Source organism: Prionailurus bengalensis, chromosome B3 (genome assembly GCF_016509475.1).
Source record: "Prionailurus bengalensis isolate Pbe53 chromosome B3, Fcat_Pben_1.1_paternal_pri, whole genome shotgun sequence".
Lineage (NCBI taxonomy): Eukaryota > Metazoa > Chordata > Mammalia > Carnivora > Felidae > Prionailurus > Prionailurus bengalensis.
The window spans coordinates 2,267,416-2,291,311 of NC_057355.1; the positions used below are offsets into that span (position 1 = coordinate 2,267,416).

Here is a 23,896-nt window from a genome sequence, read left to right on the forward strand (position 1 = left end):
TCTTGGTTCCGAGACTGATATGTTAGCGGGGTTCAGGCCCAGAAGGGGCCTCCGAGATGACAGAGCTGGAATGGCTCATCTGCGGCGGGCAAGGGGACCGGGGGCCGGGGGCCCGTGTGACAGATGCCCTGGGACCATCCCGGCTCTCTCGGGGCCTGAGAACGGCCTTCCCGCTCCTCCTCCCCCCTGCGCCCCTCGCCCCCCGCTGACTCCGGGATTCCAAGATGGGTTGTGACGAGCTGGGGTTTGCACACTTTTCTGGTTCTTGGCCCTCGAGTCTGCAGATGTCACGGGCTGTGCCTTCTGGGCTGTGAGGCTGGCTCGGGCCCCCGGGTGAGGGCACGGCCTGGGCTGGCTCTCGTGCTGCCTCCCGGGGATGCTCCCCCTACCTTCCTGCTCCCCCTACCTCGCCTGCTGTCCTTGTGGGCCGGGGGCCCGCCGCGTTCTCACCAGGGCGGGCTCACGTGACCTGTCCCTGCCTCCTCCTGGACGCACTTCTGACACCCTGTCCCCTCCCACCCCACGGAGCCTCGGCCGCAGCACCTCCAGCGGGAAGGGGCTTCGAAGTCGCCATTCGTCCCTCCCCCTCCCCAAGCCTCCCCTGCTCCTAGTGGGACCGGCCGTACGGCTGACGGCGTCTCACGTGTGCCTGATGAGCAGCTGGACGCTGGGCGACGTGTCCCCTCCTGTCTTGGCCCCTGCAGGTCAAGGACGTGGTGGGCTATAACTCCCTGGGCCACTGCTTCTTCACGGAGGACGGGCCGGAGGAACGCAACACCTTTGACCACTGTCTGGGCCTCCTGGTCAAGTCTGGAACCCTCCTCCCCTCTGACCGGGACAGCAAGATGTGCAGGATGATCACGGAAGACTCGTACCCGGGCTACGTCCCCAAGCCCCGGCAGGACTGCAAGTGAGTGGCTTCGTCTCCAGGCCACACGCATCCCCCTCCTGCCCCGCCCCAGGTGGCCTCTGATCTCTGCACCCTGGGGCTTCTGGGAAGCTTGCACCTGCCAGCCCTTCACCACCTGGTGCCTTCAGCCTCGCGGCCAGAGGGTGCAGGGGGTGCAGAGGGCGCGAGGGTCAGCAGGCGCAGAGGGCAGGGTGTGCTGTACCTCCCCAGCTCGCCTCACGTCCATCAGAGAACCTCTGTTCTCATCCTCTGGCTTCTGCCGACGTCACACGGCACTCCCGTGAGGGTGTGTGGCCGTGGGCACCAGCAGACAGGGGTTCCCGTGTGATCCGCCCGCCGGTGCGGGGTCGCCCCCTTAGTAACAGCCCCTCTCCCGGGCACTTGTGACCTCTGATCTGCCTCCGCCCCACGGGGCCATGGCCCCCTGGAAATTCTGAGCACATGAGGCGCTTAGATGTACCGCACTCGAACGAGAAAACCGAGTCTCATCGCAAATTAAGGATTCCTCGAGTGTCTGACGAGGGGCGCAGGAGCTGGCTGCCCGTCATGTGACCCCATGCGATCTCTGTCCCCCCCCTCCCCCCTGCAGCGCAGTGTCCACCTTCTGGATGGCCAACCCCAACAACAACCTCATCAACTGTGCGGCCGCGGGCTCTGAGGTGAGCGCAAGGGGTCCCGGGCCGGGCAGAAGGGAAGGAGGGGGGCTGGGAGGCGGCGGCGGCCGGGGATGAGCCCGGAGTGTGGGTTCGGGGCCCCAGCTCAGGCTCCGCTGGGGCGGAGACGTGAAAACCAGGCTGGCGGCGGACGGACTTGCTTTTGACGGATGGCTCCGTCGCTGCATCATATTGGCGATCAAAGCGCTTTATCGAAATGACTCCTCGTGGGATCCAATGGGTGCAGCCTGGGCGGTGCCTGGCACACCAGCGCTCCAAGCCGAAGTAGTTTAATTCTCGCGTCAGCCCCCCAAGGCCAGCACCCCTCCCCTTCATGTGGCGGGTGGGGAAACCGAGGCAGGGAGCGCTGCCGTGCCAGGGGCGTGCGTGGGATCCAAACACAGCACTCCGTCTACACGGCCATTCCTCCCTGCGGCTCGCCGTCCGGGGGACCCCGAGCGGGCCAGGTGCCATCTCTGGGCCTCGGCTTCCCCAGCTGCCAGATGAGAGGGGCCAAGCACATCATGGGACGTTCCCCACGGGGACTCTGCAATCCAACCGCTTGGAGCCCACGGCCGATCGAGCGGGACCCTGTGAAGGGTTGGCACAGCCCGGGTGGGCCCCACGAAATGCATCTGCCAGAGTTTGGACCGTCTCCCGGAGACGTGTTTGGGGGAGGGCGGCGGGGGGCCCGTGGGGGGCTGGCGCCAGCCCGTGGCCCCGACCAGGGGTGTGCTGGGCTGATTTCGGCGGCTCGCCCCCCCGTGCCCTCCTCCCACAGGAAACCGGATTCTGGTTCATTTTTCACCACGTTCCGACGGGCCCGTCGGTGGGAACGTACTCGCCAGGTTACTCCGAGCACATCCCGCTGGGAAGGTTCCACAATAACCGAGCACACTCCAACTACCGCGTAAGTCCTTCCAGACAGTGCGCCCCCCGCTTCCCGCCGGTCCCCCTCCCCCGGCCCGCACATTGCCAGGGCCGGACGGCCACCGGGCTCCGGCCGGGCACCAGCCGCCTTCCTGGCGCGGGTCTGGGAGGAAACAAAGCGGCCTTCTTAGCGACAATGTCCCGTGGCCGCTCCTGCCACACGACGCGGCCCCCGGTCAGAGCCGGGAGGAGAAGCGGGATGTGCCTTTGTGCAGGCTGACGGCAGGGGGACACCCGAGCGCGGGCCCGCCGCCCCCCTGGTGGCCGGGCGCGGTGCCGGCTGTGACAGGCTGGCCCGGCCTGGGCGCCGGACGCAGTCAGGACGCACTCCTGAAGGAACGGAGACGTGGCACGGGCCCCTCTCCTCCGTCCCCTTGGCTTTTGCTCTGGTCCTTCCGCACAGAGCCCGGGGGGTGCGGGGGGTGGAGGGGAGACCAGACGCTGCCGAGTTAGGCGCAAGGAAGGGGCCGGGGCCCCGAGGGTGTGGAGGACGCCCACCCAGGACGGCACGGAGACCAGAGCCGTGGGACGCACAGCTGGGGAGCCAGGCTGGGACCGGGGAGCCGCCCTGGGGACACAGGTGGTGCTGGGGGCGCTGGCACGGTGCGTGGACAGAGCCCCGTGTCCGGATCTTCTGTCCAGTCCCTGATAGCGCAAATGAGGAAACTGAGGCCCCTGGGGGGGCGGGGAACGGACACGGGAGGGTTTAAAAAAGAAGGTCAACCGGGGAGAAGACTGTGAGAAGAGAAACCTTCTCACACTCGGCTTGTGCTTACACGGGTGGTGGGGCCAGAGAGGGGCCCGCAGGGGTGGGGGGGGCACGGGCAGAGGGCACACCCCAGGGAGCTGAGAAGGAAGAGTTGCCGGTCATCGGTGTCCCCCTGACAGAGCGGGCATTTCTGAGGCTGTCGTGGGCCACGCGGGAGCGGCCAGGGGTGCCGTGTGGGCAGCCGAGAGGACACAGCACGTGTGGGCCGTTTGTCAGGACCTCGTCCTCCAGAAGCCGTCCCCTGAGCTGGGCGGTGGGCCTGGAGAGGTCAGAGCAGGGAGGTCTGTGAGGGACAGTGGTTTCCTACAAGGAAGTAGGCAAGGACTCAGGGGCACAGGAGGAGGGGCGGGCCTTGGGGAAGATGGCAGGGTGAGGTACCCGCCCCCGGTGAGCCCTGACCCTGTGCCCGGTGGATGAGGGTCTCTGGGCACAGTGCCCCGTCCAGTGAGCCCTGACTTTGTGCCCAGCAGGTGAGGGTCCCCGGGCACAGTGCCCTGTCCAGTGAGCCCTAACTTTGTGCCCAGTGGGCGAGGGTCCCCAGGCACAGTGCCCCTCCGGTGAACCCTGACTTTGAGCCCAGTGGGCGAGGGTCCCCGGGCACAGTGCCCCCTCCAGTGAGTGCTGACCCTGCACCCAGCGGGCAAGGGTCCCCAGTCTTGGTGCCCCTGAGTGAGGCCTGACCCCGTAACCAGTGGGCGAGGGCCCCCAGTCTCGGTGCCCCTCCAGTGAGCCCTGACCCTGTGCCCAGTGGGCGAGGGTCCTGGTATGGAGCATCCACCGGGGCCAGCACCGAGCCTCCCGCCATATTCTCTGAAATCAGTGTTCGTAGCCCGGCTTGTGGAGGCCACAGCTGAGGCTTGCAGGGTGAAGGTCACGGCCCATGAGCGAGCAGCGGGGATCCAGCCCCTCATGTTCCACTCACGCCACCACTGCCTCACTGTCAGTCCCTTGAAGACTGTTCTAGCCAGAGTGGCCTCAGCTACTCAAGAAGGGGACGTGCCTTCGGGCTTTCCCGGGAGGCCGAGAGTCCAGTGGGAGGAGCCGAGACCCCTGCCCCAGGGGAGGGGCCTCAAGTGCAGTGTTTCCTTTAAATCACCAGACACATTTCCCGTAGCCCCTGACGTTGGGCCTGGGCTTGTAACCGCCCAGAGCAAGGTGACTTCTGGTCACGGACTTAGCTCCGTGGCCCTGGACAAGACACTTAGCCCCCAGACCTCTCGGTTCCTTCGTGAACACCTCAGATTCGCCCTGAGCAGAGCAGAAGCATGGGCTCCTCCCCTCCCTCGCTGCAGACCCCTTGCCTCCACTAATGGGTCCTGAGAGCAGAGCCGGCGTTACTGGAAGGTTTAAGAGTGTGCGTGGCGTGACGAGGTGCCTGCCACCTGCCGTGGCCGTGGATGCGTCCCTGACCGTCTCCTCCCCTGCAGGCTGGCATGATCATTGACAACGGGGTCAAAACTACGGAGGCCTCTGCCAAGGACAAGCGGCCCTTCCTGTCCATCATCTCTGCCAGGTAGACGGCCCGTGGGGACGCACACTCTCCCTGCTGACCTCTTGACCCAGCCCCGTCCTCTCCACTCATTCGTTCGTTCGTCCGTTCGTTCGCTCACTCACTCATCGGTGTCTGGTGAGCACTTTCTACGTCCTGGCCCGTGAGCTAGCTGCTGGGGGTCCGATGCTGAAAGCCCGAGCGGGGCAAAGACTGAATTAGGCTTTATGCTACAGCAGCCGAAGGGAAACAGAAATTTCTAGAGGTTCCCGGATCCCTCAGCAAAGCCAGTACCCGCACGGTCAGTAGGACTGGGTTGGGCCGAGGTCTAAAGGGACGCGCGGGTTGTGCCCACAAAGCAATCCAGAACAATCCAGAGCTCAGCCGAAGGCCAGCGGCTGCTTTCCACGGGTGCCATCGACACCTCAAGGGTATTAGAAACACCAGCGCCCTTTAGAGACCGAGGCGTCGGTCTGCGTCGTAAGTGGGTGGCGCTAGGGTCCGTGATAACGCCGACGGGTGGCTTTTGCTGGTCCGGACACACTGAGCAGCTGGGCTCCGTGCCCCGTTTTGTAGCCAACGAGCTAGATTCCGGAAGAGGCTTTAGGTCAAGGGCCCCCCAGGTTACCAGGCGGCTGGGCAGCTCACTCTCCTTCCAGGGGCCATACCGCACGCCGGGGTGGGGCCCGGCCAGTTCGCGCTGTGCCTTGACCCCCCCGCCCCCGGGCGGGGTGGGGTGGGGGCTCCTCGGTGCCCACGGACAAGAGCAGTGGCCTGTCTGTAGCCTGCGTGGGGCTGGGGCCCTGGAGGAAGGACTCCTTGCTTCTGTGTGTGCGGAGAGAAGCTCTCGGCCAAGAAGGGGGTCGGCTGAGGCGTCCCCCCGACACGGCCACCTGTGCCCTCCCCGTGGCATGCTCCAGGTACAGCCCTCACCAGGATGCCGACCCGCTGAAGCCCCGGGAGCCGGCCATCATCAAACACTTCACGGCCTACAAGAACCAGGACCACGGGGCCTGGCTGCGCGGCGGGGACGTGTGGCTGGACAGCTGCCGGTGAGGACCGGGCACGGGGTCCTGACACGAGGACGGGGTGGGGGGTGCCTCCCCCGCATGGGGGAGGGGAGAGCGGGGCAGGGAGGAAACAGGCACACAGACATCGGCTTTCTGGTCAGTCCCCAGCCAGGCAGAGGCAGCGACCCCCCCCCACCCCCGAGCCCCCTGAAAACAGCACATGCCGGGTGCTGGGGGTCATACCTGCCACGGGGTGAGGCTCTCTCGGGCCACGTAGCCAGTCGTCGGAAGGAGGGAAGGAAGTTCCCAGCATGTCCTGGGCACCTGCTGCGTGCAGAATCCTCGTTTGCCTTCCTTCCTCACTGTGCTTCTCAAAGATGCAAATTATCTCCATTTTTAGAGATGGTCAACTGACGCTGAGCTCAGTGACTTTCCCGGGAGGTCACACAACTAGGAAGCGGTTGGACTGGGGCTTGAAATTTCAACTCCTGGGACGCCAAAGCAGGGCCACAGCACAATTGTGACACTGGGTCCCGCCCTTCCTGGGCCCCCGGGGCCCCGGGGCCGGCGCCCGCCTGCCTTCCGGGGAGACGTGGCGCCAGCCGTCCCTCTGTCCTTCCCGCTGTGGCTGAAATGGGAGTGGACGTGGCTAAGGGGAGTGCAACCCGCCCGCACGTACCCCGCCATCACCCGGGGCCGGCCCCGAGAGTGGGGAGGTCCTTCACGACCCCCTGATCCAACCTCCCACGAGCCCTGGAGTCAGCAGCGTGGGGGCAATGCTGGAGGCCACTGTTCGCGAGCAGACGTCGAGCGGGAGGCGAGCTTGCCGCGCAGGGTGGGAGAGTCTGCAGCCCCTTCCCCACACAGTATCCACATGTGACGCCAGGGACAGGGAAGCGTCCCGCCCTCCGCCACGTCCCTGGCCGTGGCGCGAGGGCAGGCTCTGACCGTCCGCTCTCGTCCCCAGGTTCGCTGATAATGGCATCGGCCTGACCCTGGCCAGGTAAGAGCAGCTGTCCTCGTGCCGAGCCCTGTGTGGGAAGCCGGCTACGGACGGCTCATTCCAGACGCCTCCTCCCCACAGCGGCGGGACCTTCCCGTATGATGATGGCTCCAAGCAGGAGATCAAGAACAGCCTGTTCGTCGGCGAGAGTGGCAACGTGGGGACGGAGATGATGGACAACAGGATCTGGGGCCCCGGTGGCCTGGACCACAGCGGGAGGACCCTCCCTATAGGCCAGTAGGTTTGCAGCCACGGAGGCTTCCTTGTCCTGCGTGCCTTAAGCCGAGTGGCAGCCACAGACGGAATGATGCTCGTGGGAGAGCTCCGCCTGTCGACTGTGAACCCCCCTGTCAGTTACCAGTCAGAGAAGTCACTGAAACAAGGGAGGTTGGCCGGCGGTGGGGTGAGGTCTAGAGCGGGAGAGAGAAATCAAGCGTTCAGTGTCGAATGGCAGGCGGCAGGGGGACCTGATGGTCCAGATGCACGGGGTGGTTCCGGGGCTACGGTGTCTGGGGTCAGCGGCCGCGGGTTCCTCTGATAGCACCCTACTCGGAGCACTGCACCCACTTCTGGGGACGGGGGAGAGAGAGATGGGCCAAAGCACGCTTGGAGGACGGTACCCAGGAAGGTGACAGAGCCCAGCGCCGTGTCACACGCAGACTGGGAACTCCGGTCAGGAGTTCAGGGGTCAGACGAGGGGGATCAGCACGGGAGGCGACGTCACACGTGGTCGGGGCTTCCAGACGCTTACAAGACAGAACTCATTCTCCATGGGCCCCACGGTTAGAAGGAGTTTAGTGCGGGAAGAACTGTCTGACGGCCAGGCCTGTTCATCAGCAGAAACGTAGGGCTGTCCTGAGGGGTCCCGGGCTCTCTGTTGCAGAACGTGTTTCCGGCAAAGCGGGGGGAGGCTGGCCAGGTGGCTGGAGGAGGGGGGACCGGGAGAGCTGGCCAGCTCACGGAGCAGAGGGGCTCGGTCAGTTCCCGGGGGAGCCTCAGCTGGGTCGGTGTGAGGACGTCTGTCCCCCATGTGATGGTGATTCTGCTCAGACGTGAACCCAAACCCGATGGCCAGGCTCTGAGCCGGGCAGACGTGCGGGGTTCTGCTCCCCGAGGGCCGAGAGCCCTCCTGCCCCCAGAGCTTCCCCCCCGCCTTTCTCAGGAGAAATATAATCCCTGCCTCTGTGGGCAGGACACGGCCCCGGAGCTCCCACCCCAGTGGACGTGCGCCTTTGCAAAGATTCTGCGGACAGAACCACGGCCTCCTTTGGCGCAAGTGGTCTGGAAGCCCTGGTCTCTGTCTGGTCGCAGCGATAGACCAGCCCCTTTGGGTGGTGTTTATGAGTAACTCTGGATCTGCGTACTTGGTCGTTTTTTTGCTGAGAGTTACCAGCCCTCCGGGGCCGGAATGTTCTGATGACTTTCAGGGCTGAGTTTGTTTATGGAGGCCCGACAGTTCTGCCGAACCGGGCAAGTCCCTCACGTGGCGATTGTGAGCAGGGACCGTGTCCTCCTGGTCACGAGGGATTCGTCCGCAATGGTCCTGGGCTGGGCTTAGATGAAAAGTAAGCATACGCTTTGCATACACAGCCAGTAAGAGTGGCTGGTTCCCAAGATGCCTTAACTTGAACAGTGCCTGGAGGCACCCCCTGAGAACCAGGATTCAAGGCGCCAGCGCGAATCGACTGCTTTTAAAGATGCAGAAATGCGGGAAGTCCTTGGTGTTGACTGAAGGCACACACCAAGGCTGGTGTGATCCGGGCTTTCCCGGGGGACCTGCATCTGGGGAGGGGAGCCCCAGGTAGAAGACGGGGGGCTGCGGTGTATCCTCCCAGGGACAGACCCTTCTCTATGCTTCTTTCCCTCTTTCTGACCTCCCTCCTTCATGCCAGCTGTGGAAGGAGGGGACCTGGCCCAGAGGCACAGATACCAGCAGAACCATGCACATTGGGCTTCCAGAACAAACAAGCCTAGGTTCAGGGTCACCGAGAAGCCCAGCTGGCCCTTGCCAGGCCCGGCGCAGGAGTCCGAGGGCAGAGGAGAGGAGTCTCTGAGTCCCCGCCCTCTGCTGAGCCAAGTTGCCCGTTCTCCGGTCCTTTCTACCTCCGCCTCCCATCCTCTCCCTGACTCCTGGAGATCGGAGCCTTCTTGGGGTCCTTTGACAGCCCACAGTCTTGCCTTCCCAGTGGGGCCTGCTGCTCCTGTAGGGTTACGTGCCCTGAAAGGTCACGTGCGTTATCTCGCTACAGCATCATCACCTTCCGTTCTGTCTTCCCCCTCGCCTGTTTTCCAGACCCAACAGATTCACAATTGAAAGGCTTACTCAGAGGAAACCCATTTGGGTCTTAATCTGATTAAATGGTTATGGCAACTGAGACTAAATAATGACTAATGGCTCTAGTCTCCCAAGGGACACAATACTGGCATCTACAGAGTATTTGTGGTATTTACCCAATGACTCTTAACAGGATGGAGAAACTGGAGCAAGTGTTTGAATAGAGGATGATTCCCCAGCCCCCAAGCCAGCAACTAAACACATATCCATCCATCCATCCATTCCTCCATCTATCCTTCCATATATCCATCCACCCACCCTTCCTTCCTTCTTTCCTTCCTTCCTTTCGTCCATCCACCCATCCATTCAACCTTCCTTCCTTCCTTCCTTCCATCCATCCATCCATCAAGTCATCTAGCAATCATTTATTCACATTTACTGTGTCTATAAATACTTTCTCATGAACTGATGAATGAATCAATAATGCCCTGCAGCGAGGAGTGGCAGGAGGTGGGGATCAGGACGGTTTACCCAGAAAGTCTCTGTTTCCATCTGCCTTGAAGGGTGCAAACAACTCGGTGGCATAACGCGGCGAACAGGCTGACCTCTCACTTCCTTAACTCTGTAGGAATTTTCCGATCCGAGGAATTCAGTTCTATGACGGCCCCATCAACATCCAGAACTGCACCTTCCGCAAGTTTGTGGCCCTGGAGGGCCGGCACACCAGTGCCCTGGCCTTCCGGCTGAACAACGCCTGGCAGAGCTGCCCCCATAACAATGTGACCGACATTGCCTTTGAGGATGTCCCGGTGAGTGAGGTGCTGGGGCAGGCTCTGGGCAAATCCAGACTTTGGGCGGTGATTCACAAGTCCCCCGGGGCTGGAGTTTGAGCCGTTGCCACCACCGCAGGGAGCGAACGACTTCCTCCAAGCAGGCTGGGCCGCGCCCCAGCCCGTCTGCATCCAAGCTGGAAAAGTACAAGTGTAGGTTGCCCTACAGGTCAGGTCTGGCTGCCTCCCACTTGCCCTCCCCCTGCCCCGAGCCCCCCAGAGCCTCAGCACAGCCTCCCTCCAGACCCAAGGTCCTGAGGCTGTTCCTCCACAGGCCTCGGTTTTGACTATGGAGTCTTGTGACAGGGCCACCTGGGTTGGTCAGTTAATCTCCAGTCCCAGGGTTTCCAAGGCGCTCATGTCTCTCTGAGAGGGCACCACAAATGGGGTCTTCCTGGGCACAGACAGGTGCCAATGAAGAGCTGGGGTGAGGAGGGCGGGACGGAGGGTGGCACTTTGAGGCTGGGAGGGGCCCGGGATGCTTTCTCTGGGCTCTGGATCCCCCAGAACTTTCTTCCTTCTCCTCCACTCTGGTCTTGCCCTTTGCTCGTCTGCCTCGTGCCGGCGGGCTGAAGGGAAAGGCGTGAGAACTTGTGACTTCATTTCTTTACTCAGGCCACCGAGGCCTGGGAGAGGTCAGTCACAGAGCCCGCCACGGGCTCGTGCCGACAGACCGTCCTCCTCAAACAGGTGCACGCACCCCCCTCTTAGACACACACGCACACAGTCCTCTCTCACACGTTGCCCCACGTGTGTGTGCTTTCTCATGCACACGTTCACCACCGCCTCTCTCTCCCTCTCACACTTGTGCACGCACGCACGCACACACACACACACTCCCGTGCCCCCTCCTCTCTGCAGGCTTTGAGCCCGCACCTCAGAGCACTCTCCAGGGTCACCCACAGCAGCCGGGCCTCGTGTGAGCAGAGGCCAAACGAATGCGTTGGGTCTGGAGTGGAGGCCGGTGAGCGGGCTGTAGTCCCCCTTCACCTCTGGCCCAGCCTCACTTCCCGGGGCTCTGTTTAGATTACTTCTAGAGTGTTCTTCGGAGAGCCGGGGCCCTGGTTCAACCAGCTGGACATGGATGGGGATAAGACGTCCGTCTTCCATGATGTCGACGGCTCTGTGTCCGAGTACCCGGGGTCCTACCTCACCAAGGACGACAACTGGCTGGTCCGGCACCCGGACTGCATCAACGTCCCCGACTGGAGAGGGGCCATCTGCAGCGGGCGCTACGCACAGGTGGGGAAGCAAGGGCACCCCTGGTGTCACCAGCCCCTCAGCAGGAGCGAGCGCCTGCTGTATGCCCTTTCAGAAACTCAAAGTGAAAACCACGTTGTAGGCAGAAAGCAAGATGCCTAGGAGGAGGGCACTGGGAGGTCACTCGGATTCAAGTCAGGCCCCAGTGCCTGGAGTCAGTGCAAAGACGCGGACACATGTGGAACCAGACCCGTGGGTGACGACTGTTGGAGCCTCAGTGTCCTCATCTGTGAAATCAGGATAATAGTCGAACCTCCTTCTGAGATGGCGGGCGTAAGGTTCATATGACGGATGCAAAGTGCGTCGCCGGCCCCATCCGCCGGAAATGTAACGCAAACCAGCCCCGTGGTCCTGAATTTTCCAGAGGCCCTGTGAAAAAGGAAAAAGAAACAGGGGAAATTAATCGTAATAATATATTTTAACTTAGCGTACTCAAAATCCTATCATCTCGACACGCAATCGATTTGTCAAAATCGTTAGTGAGGTACTTTTCCCGCATGTAATTTTTCCTCCTCTGAGTCTTCGAAATCCACGACACGGTTTCCACTTCGAGCCCGCTCAGTTTGGATGCAGATTTTCGACGAAGTGCAAGCTAGTCCTACCTCCCCAAAAGGATAAAGTCACGTGCGGTGGGGAAATATTTTACACTGCTTTGGGTTTGAGGTTTAAATTAATCAAAATTTAAAACCCAGGTGGGTCCTCAGCCACACCGGCCACGTTTCCGGGGCTCAGGGGCCACATGTGGCCAATGGCCGTCGTGGGGAACAGCACCTGGGACACGACGGAGCCGAAAATACCAGCTAGCTATTACGATGCTGGCATTAGCTGTTATTTGGCTGATGGTGAATAAACCAGCAAGAGGGAAGATAGCCAGGAAAACGGCAGCATTAAGGGAGGAGGGGAGTCCCGGGGCCGGCAGGGGACGTGTACGAAGCAGCTGTCCTCGCGATCACCATGCAGGCGGACGCTGTGGACGTCAGGACCGGAGGGTGGGAGAGAAAGGAGCCGGAAGGCGGCCTGGGGTCCGGGAGAGGCGGGAGAGCAGCTGGTGCCAGAGAGGGGAAGGGGCCACGGGGCCAGGTGGGCACAGGGAGGCAAGGGTGCTGGCGAAACCAGGCCTGGATCTTGCCCCGCCCCCTGTCTCTCCCACACGGGGCTTGTCTTCTGTGCAAAAGCTCTGTCAGCACCTGCCCGGTTCTCCTGACCGGCTACTGCTTAATTATTACTCATAATCTCCCCCCTTCCCTTTATAGCTTTCGCCGTGCTGTTACATACCCTTAAAGCTTTGGTTCTCGGGACGGCCCCGTGCCACGGGCAGCCGAAGCTCCTCTTTCCGTCCCGTAGGCAGTACTGGGGAGACCACCCCTCCCTCCCGCGTGCCCAGTTTTGCGCTGCTGTGCTGGCCACGGCCATGGTGGTGTCACCTGCACAGGGGCCGTGCCACAGGGCGGGACGCCAAGATCCCAGGGTCCCAGGGACCCAAGAGCTCGTAGTCTTGCTTTCAGGGACTTCTCTGAAGCAGGCCGGCACTCCTTCGTGCAGGGCGTAGTGACACAGGGCCTGGCCACGGGGGCCAGACCTCGGGAGGCAGACAGAGAAGGAGCGTGCCCAAAGCTGCCTCCCAGACGCAGGCAGGACAGCAGCAGGGGCGAGGGGGCTGCGCGCACAGGATTAGCCAGTTCGCTCTCCCCCCCCCCCCCACAGTCCCCCATCTGACTGTTAAGCAGACTTCTCCCGTGTTTCCACCGCCGTGTCCCGGACGGAGCCCTTTGTTGAGGTGTCCGCGGGATCGCGCAGAACGGCGATGGCCGCACCCCCAGCCGTCCATTCACGCATCCTTAAAAGGGCTCCTCGAGAACGTTCCTTTGAAAGCGGGGCCCGTTGTCAGATGTTAACCAGACGCTCTGGAAGAATCCCTTGTAACTGTCCTGTTGTGTTTCCTTTTTGGGTCCTGAAAGATGTACATTCAGGCCTACAAGACCAGCAACCTACGGATGAAGATCATCAAGAACGACTTCCCCAGCCGCCCCCTCCACCTGGAGGGGGCCCTGGCCCGGAGCACCCATTACCAGCAGTACCAGCCGGTGGTCGCCCTGCAGAAGGGCTACACCGTGCACTGGGACCAGCCGGCGCCCGCCGAGCTGGCCATCTGGCTCATCAACTTCAACAAGTAAGTGGGCGCAGCCGCTCCGACGGAGCCCCGGGCAGCGGTGGTGACGCCTCGGGACCGCAGGCCGGCCCACGTCACCCCTGCAGAGGGGCCGAGGGCACCCAGTAGTCCAGAATCCGAGCCCCGGGCGGAGCCCCCCTGCCCCGGGTGCGGCCGGGCTCAGGCAGAAGCCTGGCTCCGCGGGCCTCCCTACGCCCCACGTGGGAGCGGGGGCCAGCATCCCCTCGAGGTGCAGCACGACAGCATTCCCGCCCAGATCTGGCCTCCGGCGTCGATGTTCGGGTGCTGTCTGTGCCTGTCACTTGTCACGTGCTCCTGGGACACGGACGCCAAGCAGATGTGGAAAATGACACCGAAAGAGATGAAATGAGCCCTGAGACCGGGCTGGACCAGGAGGGGCTGAGCTGCAGGGCAGCACCCCGGCCTAGGCCCGGGCGGCGCCCAGGGAGCCCCTCGCCCTGCCAGCCACGCTCCCCACCCCCAACACTTGGCAGCCGGATGGTTACGCCCCCCCCCCCCAGCAGAGATGGAGGTGCCGTCTGGGGGAGAATTCTCTGGTCTCTCTCCAGGCGGGCCCCAGACTCTCTGAGGCCCGGACGCCCTTGCTTGTGGCCTGACCGCCCCCCCCCCCCCGCCTCTAGGGGCGACTGGATCCGAGTGGGGTTCTGCTACCCCCGCGGCACGTCCTTCTCCATTCTCTCCGACGTGCACAACCGCCTGCTGAAGCAGACATCCAAGACGGGCACCTTCGTGCGGACCCTCCAGATGGACAAGGTGGAACAGAGCTTCACGGGCAGGGGCCACTACTACTGGGACGAGGACTCAGGGTGAGGACCCCCGCCGCGGCAGGGCGGCTCGGCCCCGGGCCGTGCCCCTGGCCGTGCCCCTGGCCCTCCCAGCAGGCCAACCCCCACCGGGTTACCTGCCGTTGACGGAGAACGCTTTCCCAAGGGCTTTGACTCAGGGGCCGAACTCAGGTTCCATCCGCCAGTGACATTTTCCAAGCTGCTGAGCTGGGGGTAAACATGCCGTGAACATACACGGGGATGGGAGGAAATAGGCCCATTTCAGGCAAAAAACAAAAGCAGCTCTTCCTTAGACGGAGGAGACCCGGTCCGTTCCCTCGGGTCCTCCCAAGCCAGGGGGAGCAGATGACATCATCCCTCGTCCAGAAGGGGACAAAGAAGGGACAGAGGAAATAGCGGGGTCCTGCCCCGAGGCCACGGCACAGCCTTGGCACGGCTCGTTTCGAACCCGGGTCCACCTGTCCCCAGAGCCGTCACTCACCCTCTGCTGGACGGCACTAGGCGCTGCTCAGTGGAGGGATAACAGGGACGGAGTGTCTGTGGAGAATAGGGAGCTGTCTGGTCCCCTCCCTGAAAAAGAGAGTAAGTCCAACACCTCCGGAATGCCAACAATGTCCGAGCGGTGAGGCCGCTCAGAACCATCCCCCTGGGGAGTGACCGTAAAGGATCCCTTGATGGCCGTGTTCCCTCTCTTGATCGCAATCAGCGATAAGGAAATACCTAGCAGGGGCACTCTCTCTCTCTCTCTTTCAGACACGGTTTTATCAATTTGATGAGAGAAAAATTAGAATTTGAAAATCCGAGGCATTAGTAAAATGCTAGGTTTGGGGGGAAATAAATAGCACCCGATTTTCACATAAATTCTAAACCACTCGTGGGGCAGACAAGGCCACAGGTGAAGAGGGAACAGAGGCTTAGGCTGATGGAACCGCTGGAGGACAGCGCCAACCGACAAAGTCCCCAGGTGTGCCTGCCGGCCCCAGGAGGCACCGCGTAATCGCGGACGCCCCCCAAGACTCAGGGTACGGAGGGGCGGACCGGGGAGCCCAGCCTCTGCAGGCCGACCTCCACACCCACCGTCAGTGCCTGGTGGTGATTAGGCTGTGCTTTAATTCGGTGACACCCTTGGGGGCCGTGAGCTGGGTTACAGGACCCAAAGCACTGGGCTTTCCCAATACCTGGGGCCCCTCTGAAGTCTCGATCGGCCCCTCTGCGCGTCCAGGTGCTTCCCTGGCACGACCGGCTGTGCGGCGGTGGGTGGAGGTCGTGGCATCATGGCGCGAACCCAGGTCGCCGGGCCGTCCGGGCGCAGGCGGCTCCCAGAGAGGGGTCGGCACGGGAACAGCCTGCGCCACCATTTCGAATGCTACAGGCGTGGGAGTCAGCCTGGAAGGTTGTTTCTGAGCAGGAGGAACGGTGACAAGTCCTAAGTTAGTTCCTCGGTTTCGTCGGCCGACCCCCTGCACCACCCCCGTGGCGTCCAGTCCCGTCCAACAAGCAGGGAAAAGATGGCAGTTTCGAGAAAAGTATAGTGAGGAAGGCTCGCCTCACCAGGCCCAGTGACGGGGTGGCCCAGCTCTGTGACCGTCCTGCCGTGTGGTCCCGGGTCAGTCAGCTGCTCGGAGTCTGAGAAGGCAGGGCGGTGACGGCACCTACTGGACGGGACCGTCTGAGGGTTAAGCGAGATGGCGTGTCCACTCACGGCCCGCGTGGAGCGTGGCATAGGGCACGTGCCCAGAAAACGGTCCCCGTTGGCGTTGCGAGCTTTGACGCCCGGGTGCTCGTTTCTCTCTCGGACCACACGTGACCCCGTGGCAGACACGGCCTGGTGGCCATCTCGTAAGGCCCGTGGGTCTCACCGCGGGGCTTGGGAGGTGACGTGAAGACAGAGGGGGAGGAGGGCGGCGGACGCCTGAGCGAGCCCGGCCGTGGCCCCCGCACGCAGGCTGTTGTTCCTGAAGCTGAGAGCCCAGAACGAGAGGGAGAGGTTCGCCTTCTGCTCCGTGAGAGGCTGCGAGCGAATCAGGATCAAGGCCCTGATCCCCAAGAACGCGGGCGTCAGCGACTGCACGGCCACCGCCTACCCCAGGTTCGCCGAGAGCGCGGTGGTGGACGTGCCGATGCCCAGGAAGCTCCGTGGTGCCCAGCTGGTGAGCGGCCGTCACGTTAGGGCCCTTTCCGGACACCCGCTCGGCACCCCCCGTCCGATCCTGGGGTGGCCGGGGGTGCGGGGAAGCGAGGGGGGCGGCTGCCCCCGTCAGGCCGTGCCCGTGGCGCCCCCAACCCAGCCAGGGCAGCCGGTCTTCCTTGCTTTCCAGAAGACAAAGGACCGCTTCCTGGAGGTGAAGATGGAGAGTTCCAGGCAGCGTTTCTTTCACCTCCTGAGCGACGCGGCTTACATTGAAGTGAGTGGTTCCGGCCCCTGCAGGGGCGCTGCTCGGCCGCAGGGGGAGGCGGTGTTATGTCCTGGGGCTGTTGTCACCGATGACCCCAAGCCAGGGTTGCCCGCGACAAAAGAAACTTGTTCTCTGGCCATCCTGGAGGACGGAAGCCTCAAATCGGGGGCTCAGCAGGGCCGGGTCCCCCTGGAGGCTCTGAGTCCGTCTGCCCGAGGCCTCCGCTGACGTCCCCCGGGTTGTGGACGTGCCCCCCCCCCCCCGCCCCCAGCATCTGCCTCTGTCCTCGCACGGCCTTCACCCTGGGTGTCTGGGCCCCACACCCCCTTCCTTCCCCCTACGAGGACACCCATCGCCAGATTTAGGACGGGCCCTAAGGCCAGGATGACCTCATCTCAAGATCCTTAACTTAATTGCATCCGCGCAGACCTTCCAGCCAAGTAAGGTCCCTTTCCCAGCGCCCACCCACACAGAGGGCCCCGGAGAGCCGCTCGGAGAGGGTTTTGTGCTCTGAGCGGCTGCGCGGACCGCCCGGCTTCAGGGTCCACGTGGGCGCCCCGAGCCCGCTCCCAGCGGTGCTGCTTTGGGCCTGCAGGTGGACGGGACGAGGTACCCCAGCTCCGAGGACGGCATCCAGATGATGGCGATCGACGGCAGCCGCGGGCACGTGGTGAGCCACACGAGCTTCAGCAGCACCATGCTGCAGGGCGTCCCGTGGCAGCTGTTCAGTCACGTGGCGGCCATCCCCGACAAGTGAGTCTGCGCGCGTCCCCCCCACCCCATCGCGTCCTGTCTGGGGGCGCCGAGGGCGCGTTCGAGGTCTGCCCGCGCCTCTGACGACCTAACGGGCACGGGGCGGAGAATGTAGGTCAGGCCGAGGCGGCCGGGCTGCCCGCTTACAAGTGGGAAGCCTGGCCCTGGCCTCGTTCCCCGGCCACGACACGCTTTCCCAGCATGAGCTCACCCCGCCCACGCTTTCGATGCGATCCAAGTGCCGGTGGCTCTTAAGTTCTCCGGCCCACACCTCTCCCGGCACCGCCACGTCTGACAGGCTACAAGTCTCCCGTGGAACCCAACCTCGCCCTTGGCCGTGGCCTCCCAGCCCGGCCCCTCCTCCCGTTCGCCGTGTTTCAGTTCATGGGCCTGAACCCTGCAGACGGCTGGACCACGGTCTGGGCGTCCTGGGTGACTCCCCCGTCCCTTCCTCCTCTGTGACCGGGTCCTGGCCCCCCACCTGCCCGCTCGCCCTCCGGCCGGGCCTGTCTATGGCTGCGAAGCAGGCCCTCCGGCTCAACCTCCTGACAGCCAGGCCTCTGCCGCCCCAGGCTGACCCGGCCTCCCTGCCAGCTGCTGGCTTGAACTCCTCCCAGCACCTCCTGTGCCCTTTCCTAGAAATCCCTGGTAATTCCCAGCACCTTCCCAATCTAACGCGCACCTCTTTGGTGAGTTCTCTTCCAACGCAACCACAAAGTTCTGCCTCTACTAACACACGAGTCTCAGCAGCCCCAGGGATGCGGCCGTTCCGGGGCGAGGGCCCGCGCTTCCTCGCGTCGGGGCCACGTCTAACTGGGTTTCACGTTTCTTGCTAAATGGGGGGGTAGAACTCGCTCTCAGGGGCCACGACCTGGCACGGTGGGAAGTCCGGGTGGCTCACCGGAGCGGCCTCTGCCCTGCCACCAAACCCCGTGCTGACGAGTGTAGGCGTTCACAGGCCGTGACAGTCCCATACGGGGCAGACAGGGACACCTCCGAGCGTGCAGGCTTCTGGCCCCATCAGGATGCTGTGACGCACGAGGAGCCCCGTCTGCGTCCCGCTCCTGGGAGCTAGCCCAGAGCCCAATCTAGAGGGCATGACCTTTGTCTGGGTTCCCCCAAGCGGCGAGGCTTAGCTGTGCCAAAGGGACGTGAGCTTTTCCTCCGAACTGGAACGATGACGAAATGGCCTCCTGGGAATGGCGCCCGAGCCCAGTGCCGAGAACAAGTGTGCGATGCTCCCTCTCTCTGCTGGCTTCACCCTGCCGTCCCCTGGGGCCTCGTCCCCAGGCAGCCCCGGCTCCCCTCCCTGTCCCTAGGGCTGACGAGCCCGGTGCATCTGAAGGGTGTTCCTTCTGCTCCCGAAGGGACACAAACGGGGGTGACCGCGGCTTCCAGAACCCTGTCTGGTTTTTCCGCGTCTGGACTGTGGTCTGTGGTTATGGGATTCCTGGGAGATGTGAGCCGGGAGCCCGTTGGGCTGCTGTTCCTGGGGGGAGGTGCTCACCTCACCTGTCCGTCCCGGCCCCGCGGGGTCTGCCACCTTGAGGCTGTGTTCCCAACACGTGGGCCTGAACACGACCAAGGCCGGGAGCAGAGAGTCTCGCCGGGCCCCCAAGCTGGGCTTCTGCAAGTCGGGGCCTGTCCGGCTGGGCACACGCCTCGCTCCAGGCCCCGACTCCCCTTGGGCCTAGTAAACTCGCCCAATCTCCCATGTGCAAACCGGGCAGAAAGTGACGTGAACGTGGAGGTTAACACTCCCCAAGCACGCGGTGACCCCAGCTTCTGGCTTGCTCTCCCGCCATGTTTCTATCTGGTCCCAACCCAACGGGCTGAGGACATTCGCGTTAGTAAACGCCAAGCCGAAGTCCCTCCTCCGTGCACCTACCCCGTCCTCTCTGGGGACAGACACGCGTGCAGGCAGCGAGCGAGCTGAGAGCAGGTGTGGGGAGGTCCCCGGGTGCCGACTGCGGCCAGAGGTGTGGGAGGGAGGCCGGGATGTGGGTCAAGCATGGAAAGAGCCGGTCCGCTCGGCACGAGGGACAGGCGGCCTTTCCCCAAACCCGCAGCCGGGCCTCTGGGCGCTGCTGACTGCCCCCACCCTACCTGCTCTCCCCTCCTGGCCTCTGACACCTCCTCTCGTGCAGCTCCATTGTGCTCGTGGTGTCGAAGGGACGATACACGTCCAGGGGCCTGTGGACCAGAGTGCTGGAAAAGCTCGGTGCAGATAAGAGCCTCAGGTTGAAAGGTAAGCGATCCAGACCAGGGGTCTACACTGACTGTGAGTCCAGACGCCTGGTGTGGGGGCTGCTGCTACCTCTTGCCGAGACCACAGTGCTCCCCACCAGACCCCAGGGTCCTCGACACTAGGTGGCCTTCCGGAACGTGCGGGCCGGATGCCGCCCGTTCACCATCCCTACACGCCAGCAGCCTCCTCCCAACGTGTGAGCAGACACGGGAAGCCACCTCCTGAGTTGTTCGCCCGTCCGCTCAGCACAGGCCCCCTCCCCTTCTCGTTAAACCAAAGCATCAGCAGGAAAGTGGCTTGATCTGCCCCCGTCCCGGCTCCTGTTACAGGGACGGGCAGGGCTCTGCCTCGTCCTCCATGTTCCGGGGGGCTGGACACTCATACGCCCACCGTAAGGGACGTAGAGAGGGAGGGAGGGACGGACGGAGAAACGAAAGTCCGAGGCATCTCTGCGGCTTGTCCGAGGCCCCTCGGTGCTTCTGCAGTGAAGCCCAGCGCAGATCCCACAGGGAAGCCCGCCCAGCATGACCCTCGTCACCGTCACCGCGGAGCCCAGGGGAGGCTGGGAGGGAGGCGGAACAAGCCCGCAGACGCTAACGTCCGCTGGGGTCCACGCGTGGTGCCCGGCTGTGCACCTGCTGAGCTCGCCGCGATTGCCACGCGTTCACGGGTCACGGTGCCCTTGCTTCCGTCTGGGATGGAACCAGACGCTTAAGTAACTTGCCCAAGATTAGAATTTGGACCCGAAATTCTAACTTCTAACCCAGAGCTCAGCTGCCACGCCATCCTGTGAGGAGCATCAAAGCTCGTGGCCCATCATGTGGGACGTCAATTCCTGGCAGCTCCCACGGGAAAGCCCGGAGGCCCTGAAGGCCCTTCCCTCGAGCCAAAAGAGAGCCCCAAGAACAGAGAAGTATCTTCTCGGGCTCAATCCTGGACTCATCTTGGGGCCTCTGCCTTTTTAACTAAGACCCTGTTGCCAAAAGCTGACGTAGGTGAGGTGATCTAAGTGGCATCTTCCCAGAGGTGGCACGTGTGTGCCGCCTGCCAGGCCGGGCCGATCCCGAGTGTGGACAGAGAGCCCCACACCCCTCCCTCGGTTAAGCTCCAAATGCAAGGCAGGGCTCGCTGCGTGGGGCCGGGGGCCTAGATGTCTAGTCTGGCTGCACCACTTACTCTGAACCCTTGGACGGAGTCCTTCCAAAGCCACGACACGTTGGAGCCGGGAGAGGTCCTGTAGCTGAGCGTCATCCCTCGTGTGACTGGCTGACGGGGGACGCTGGGCTTCAGAGAGGGTCAGGGCCTCGCTGGCTGACGGGGGACGCTGGGCTTCAGAGAGGCGCAGGGACTCGCTGGTGATCAGAGGCTCAGCCCGAAGGCGGCCGGGACTCCGGGGGGGCCTCCTGTGCAAAGCAGGGCCACCACCCCGCACGGCCGACCGGAGGCTCGGGTGAGACCCTGTGTGCCCCTCGCAAATGACGTCATCGGGTGCAAAGCTGCTCCCGGGGAGGCAGAGCCCGGGGCGGCTGGGAGAGGGCGCCTGGAAATGCCTGCAGGGAAGGGCGATGGGAGGCCTGGCAGGAGCGGCTCTCTTGGGGTTTCTGTTCATGTGACTCACCCCTGCTTTCCAGAGAAAATGGCGTTCGTTGGCTTCAAAGGGAGCTTCCGGCCCACCTGGGTGACTCTGGACACCGAGGACCACGGTGCCAAAATCTTCCAAGTGGTGCCCATCCCCGTGGTGAGGAAGAAGAAACTGTGAGGACGCCAGCCACCTCGTGTCGCTCCGCAGTGGACGGTGGACTCTTGGCCGCGGGCCAGGCGGGACGGCTGGCTCCCCCTGGGAAGGGCCGGGGCAGCCCTGACGGGCTGGGGGAGGGTATCAGAGACCCTGGCGCGGCTACCCGCCCCCACTCCAGCGTCTCCCTGCGGCCCCCGGGGGGGCAGCCGACCGTGCTGGAAACCTTCCTTCCTGCAGCCTCTCGGGTGCTTCTCTCCTACCTGTGCCTCTTCAGTGGGGGGGCGCGGGGGCCACGCAAGGAGACCCGAGCTGCACTGGCGGCAGGAGCCCTGACCCAGCCGTTCACAGACCCCACGCTCTCCAGCGCGCACGGCAGGCTGGTCGATACGGGGGGAAAGGGAGCCGTGAGCAGACACCAACCTTCAAGGGGTCGGGAGCCGGCGTGTAGATGCAGCCGGCCAGGACGGGACCAGCTCCCCTCGGGGGACGGGCGAGCCCTGCCTCTGGAGGGTTCACCTGACTGTTCAGGAGGCCTTGGGTCCCGGGATGGGGGGGGGACGAGGTGACTTTTAGAGGCCCTCTGCGTTCTGAGACCACACTGCACGCGGAAGCCAGCGGCAGACGCGAGGGTGCCGTGTGGCTGGGCGCCCTGGGCCGTGAGGGCGGAGCTGCGGGAGGTCCGGCCTGGGGTCCGGGCTCGCAGGCTGCAGGACGGGCGGGCTCAGAAGAAGACCGGGCGAGGATCCCGCATGCTCAGGTGGGTCAGGACGCGGCCTGCAGGAGGAGGAAGGGGGCGGGTACTTTGGAGGGCGGGCTCGGGCAGCACCCCTCTCCACCCAGTAGCTCGGAGGAGCTCCCACCTGCTGAAGCTGCTGACCGCTGGGTCACCCTGTGCCTGCAGCTTGCTGGCCCACCCAGCGAGGCCGCACGTGCGGGGGGAGGGGGGGTCGCCGGGCCGGCCCGAGGTGCCCAGAGCACTGAGCACCTCCTGGCCCGGCCCCAGGGCGGGCTGGACCAAGTCGAGGGAAGTGAGCTCCTACCTGGGGCCTCATTTGTTCTTTATCCCGAGACCTGGAACGCGCTCTCACCTCAGGAGCCCGAGGTTTCAGAGTCGGAGAGGACCTTAGGGTACGTCCAGTCCAAGACCCTCCTTTCACGGAGGGGGCGTGTGAGACCCCGAGATGGGGAAGAACCACGCGACCAGGCCGGGGCCGGGCCGAGAGGCCCCCGCCCAGCACCTGCCGCCACACCACATTGCCTCCACAACCGGCCCTGGGTGCTCCCGCCGGAGCTCCCCGAACAGGGACGAGTCCCCTGAAAAAGTCATCAGAATACAGAGAATTGGCCCCTGGCTGTTTCCCTCCAGGCCCACTGCCTGCCCCGCGGGTTGGGGCGGCCCTGCGGCCCCCGCTTGCCTGGTGGCCACGGCCGTCCCGCTGGTGCTACCCGAGTGCAGGTGCACAGGTGCGGCCCAGTGGCGGGCTTGCGTCAACACTTTGGGTGAGCCGGCTCGGCTGCTGGGATCGGGGGCTCGCAGCTACCCGCTGACCCCTGAGCTGTCTGCCTCGCCCACCCTCCGCCCTGCAGGGAGCTCCGAGAGCTCCTGAGGGAGGGGACCCCTTCTGGGGTTCACACTCTCCCGGGGGGCCCCAGGGTCACGCCGAGCTGCATCTCCCCCTTTCCTGCGCCAACCACACACTCTTGGCAACTCTTCCTTCGAAGACGGCCTTCTCTGCCCCTCTGCAGCCGCGGCCCTCGGGAGGGGTCCCCTCCCCAGGCTGAGCCGACTGCCAGAGCGGTTTCCCGGAGCACGGTCCGTCCAGCTGCTGGGAGGCGAAGGTGGGACACGGCAGGGGCCGTGCTCCCGGAAGAAACCTCTTCCACGCAGATTCCCGGCGACGGGTGGGGAGGGGAGCCGTGACCTCACGTCCCCGTCTGCAGTTCTGTTGAGTTTTTCAAACTCTGTCGACGCGAGGGTCTCACACTGTGAACCAGCTAGGGTGGGGTCGCTTCCGGTGGCCGGGAGTGTGGACAGTCTTTGGTTCGGTTGGTTTCAGAGAGCGTATCTGTTTGAAAATGCTCAGAGTTGTACACACGCCCAGCAGCTCAGGGTCCGTGCGCGCACTCTCCCTCCGACGCCGGCCAGCAAGAGCCAGGGGCCCGGCGTGCGCTTGGTGGCACACGTTTTCTCACCGCCTGGAAAATCGCTCCCACGGTCCTGTCTGTCGGCGTCCAAATGAGTTAGGCCCTCTGGGGCGAGCCACACTCCCCTGAAATGCTGGTCTCTTTCCTGTTGCCGAAACGGCTGGTCCTTTTTCGGGAATTAGATGTTTTGTTCGTAAACAGTTCTCATGGGTGTTGCCACGAACAAAGATGTGTTTTCTATTTATTTATTATGTATGCACTTGGAGCAAGTCGTCGTGGGAGAAATGGATCGTCCTAAATGTCACGTTCGGGGATGTCCTTTGGACCACGTACCCGGAACGTTCTGCTGGTGGCAGAGGGCACTGGCTGTGGTTTGGAAAACCTTGTACCATAGTAAACATACAAAGGATCTCAGCCTCCCGCCTGCTGCTTTGGTTTACCATTAAAGAGGGCCTCGTTTTAAGCCAGATAGCTAAGCAAAAATGAGACCGATGAAATCCCACCCGCCCCC

The 23,896-nt window shown here is 63.5% G+C and overlaps 2 protein-coding genes and 1 long non-coding RNA gene across 5 annotated transcripts in view; 1 reads left to right on the forward strand and 2 right to left on the reverse strand.

The window, feature by feature from the left end:
• The window catches only part of LOC122467521 (cell migration inducing hyaluronidase 1), a 55,617-nt gene extending 31,818 nt beyond the window's left edge, over window positions 1-23,799 (forward strand). For 2 of the 3 annotated variants that reach the window (XM_043553889.1, XM_043553891.1), the window contains exons 13-28: window positions 705-910; window positions 1,500-1,569; window positions 2,345-2,473; window positions 4,690-4,775; window positions 5,672-5,803; window positions 6,729-6,764; window positions 6,846-7,001; window positions 9,668-9,848; window positions 10,896-11,111; window positions 13,088-13,299; window positions 13,941-14,126; window positions 16,051-16,255; window positions 16,424-16,510; window positions 17,097-17,254; window positions 19,402-19,502; window positions 21,134-23,799. In XM_043553889.1, the coding sequence (XP_043409824.1) occupies window positions 705-910; window positions 1,500-1,569; window positions 2,345-2,473; window positions 4,690-4,775; window positions 5,672-5,803; window positions 6,729-6,764; window positions 6,846-7,001; window positions 9,668-9,848; window positions 10,896-11,111; window positions 13,088-13,299; window positions 13,941-14,126; window positions 16,051-16,255; window positions 16,424-16,510; window positions 17,097-17,254; window positions 19,402-19,502; window positions 21,134-21,261 (2,289 nt within the window). In that variant the 3' untranslated portion in view covers window positions 21,262-23,799. The remainder of the gene's footprint in view (window positions 1-704; window positions 911-1,499; window positions 1,570-2,344; window positions 2,474-4,689; window positions 4,776-5,671; window positions 5,804-6,728; window positions 6,765-6,845; window positions 7,002-9,667; window positions 9,849-10,895; window positions 11,112-13,087; window positions 13,300-13,940; window positions 14,127-16,050; window positions 16,256-16,423; window positions 16,511-17,096; window positions 17,255-19,401; window positions 19,503-21,133) is intronic. The other variant, XM_043553890.1, reaches the window with a different exon arrangement.
• On the reverse strand, window positions 14,221-16,053 carry LOC122467524. The gene is made up of 4 exons (XR_006292999.1): window positions 15,657-16,053; window positions 15,284-15,505; window positions 14,587-14,675; window positions 14,221-14,312 (listed from the first exon to the last, which is right to left on the reverse strand). It is a non-coding gene; the product is annotated as an uncharacterized LOC122467524 (long non-coding RNA).
• The window catches only part of MESD (mesoderm development LRP chaperone), a 29,293-nt gene continuing 22,772 nt past the window's right edge, over window positions 17,376-23,896 (reverse strand). The window contains exon 5 of the mRNA XM_043553894.1: window positions 17,376-17,389. The gene's annotated coding sequence lies outside the window, so the exon portion shown is untranslated. The remainder of the gene's footprint in view (window positions 17,390-23,896) is intronic.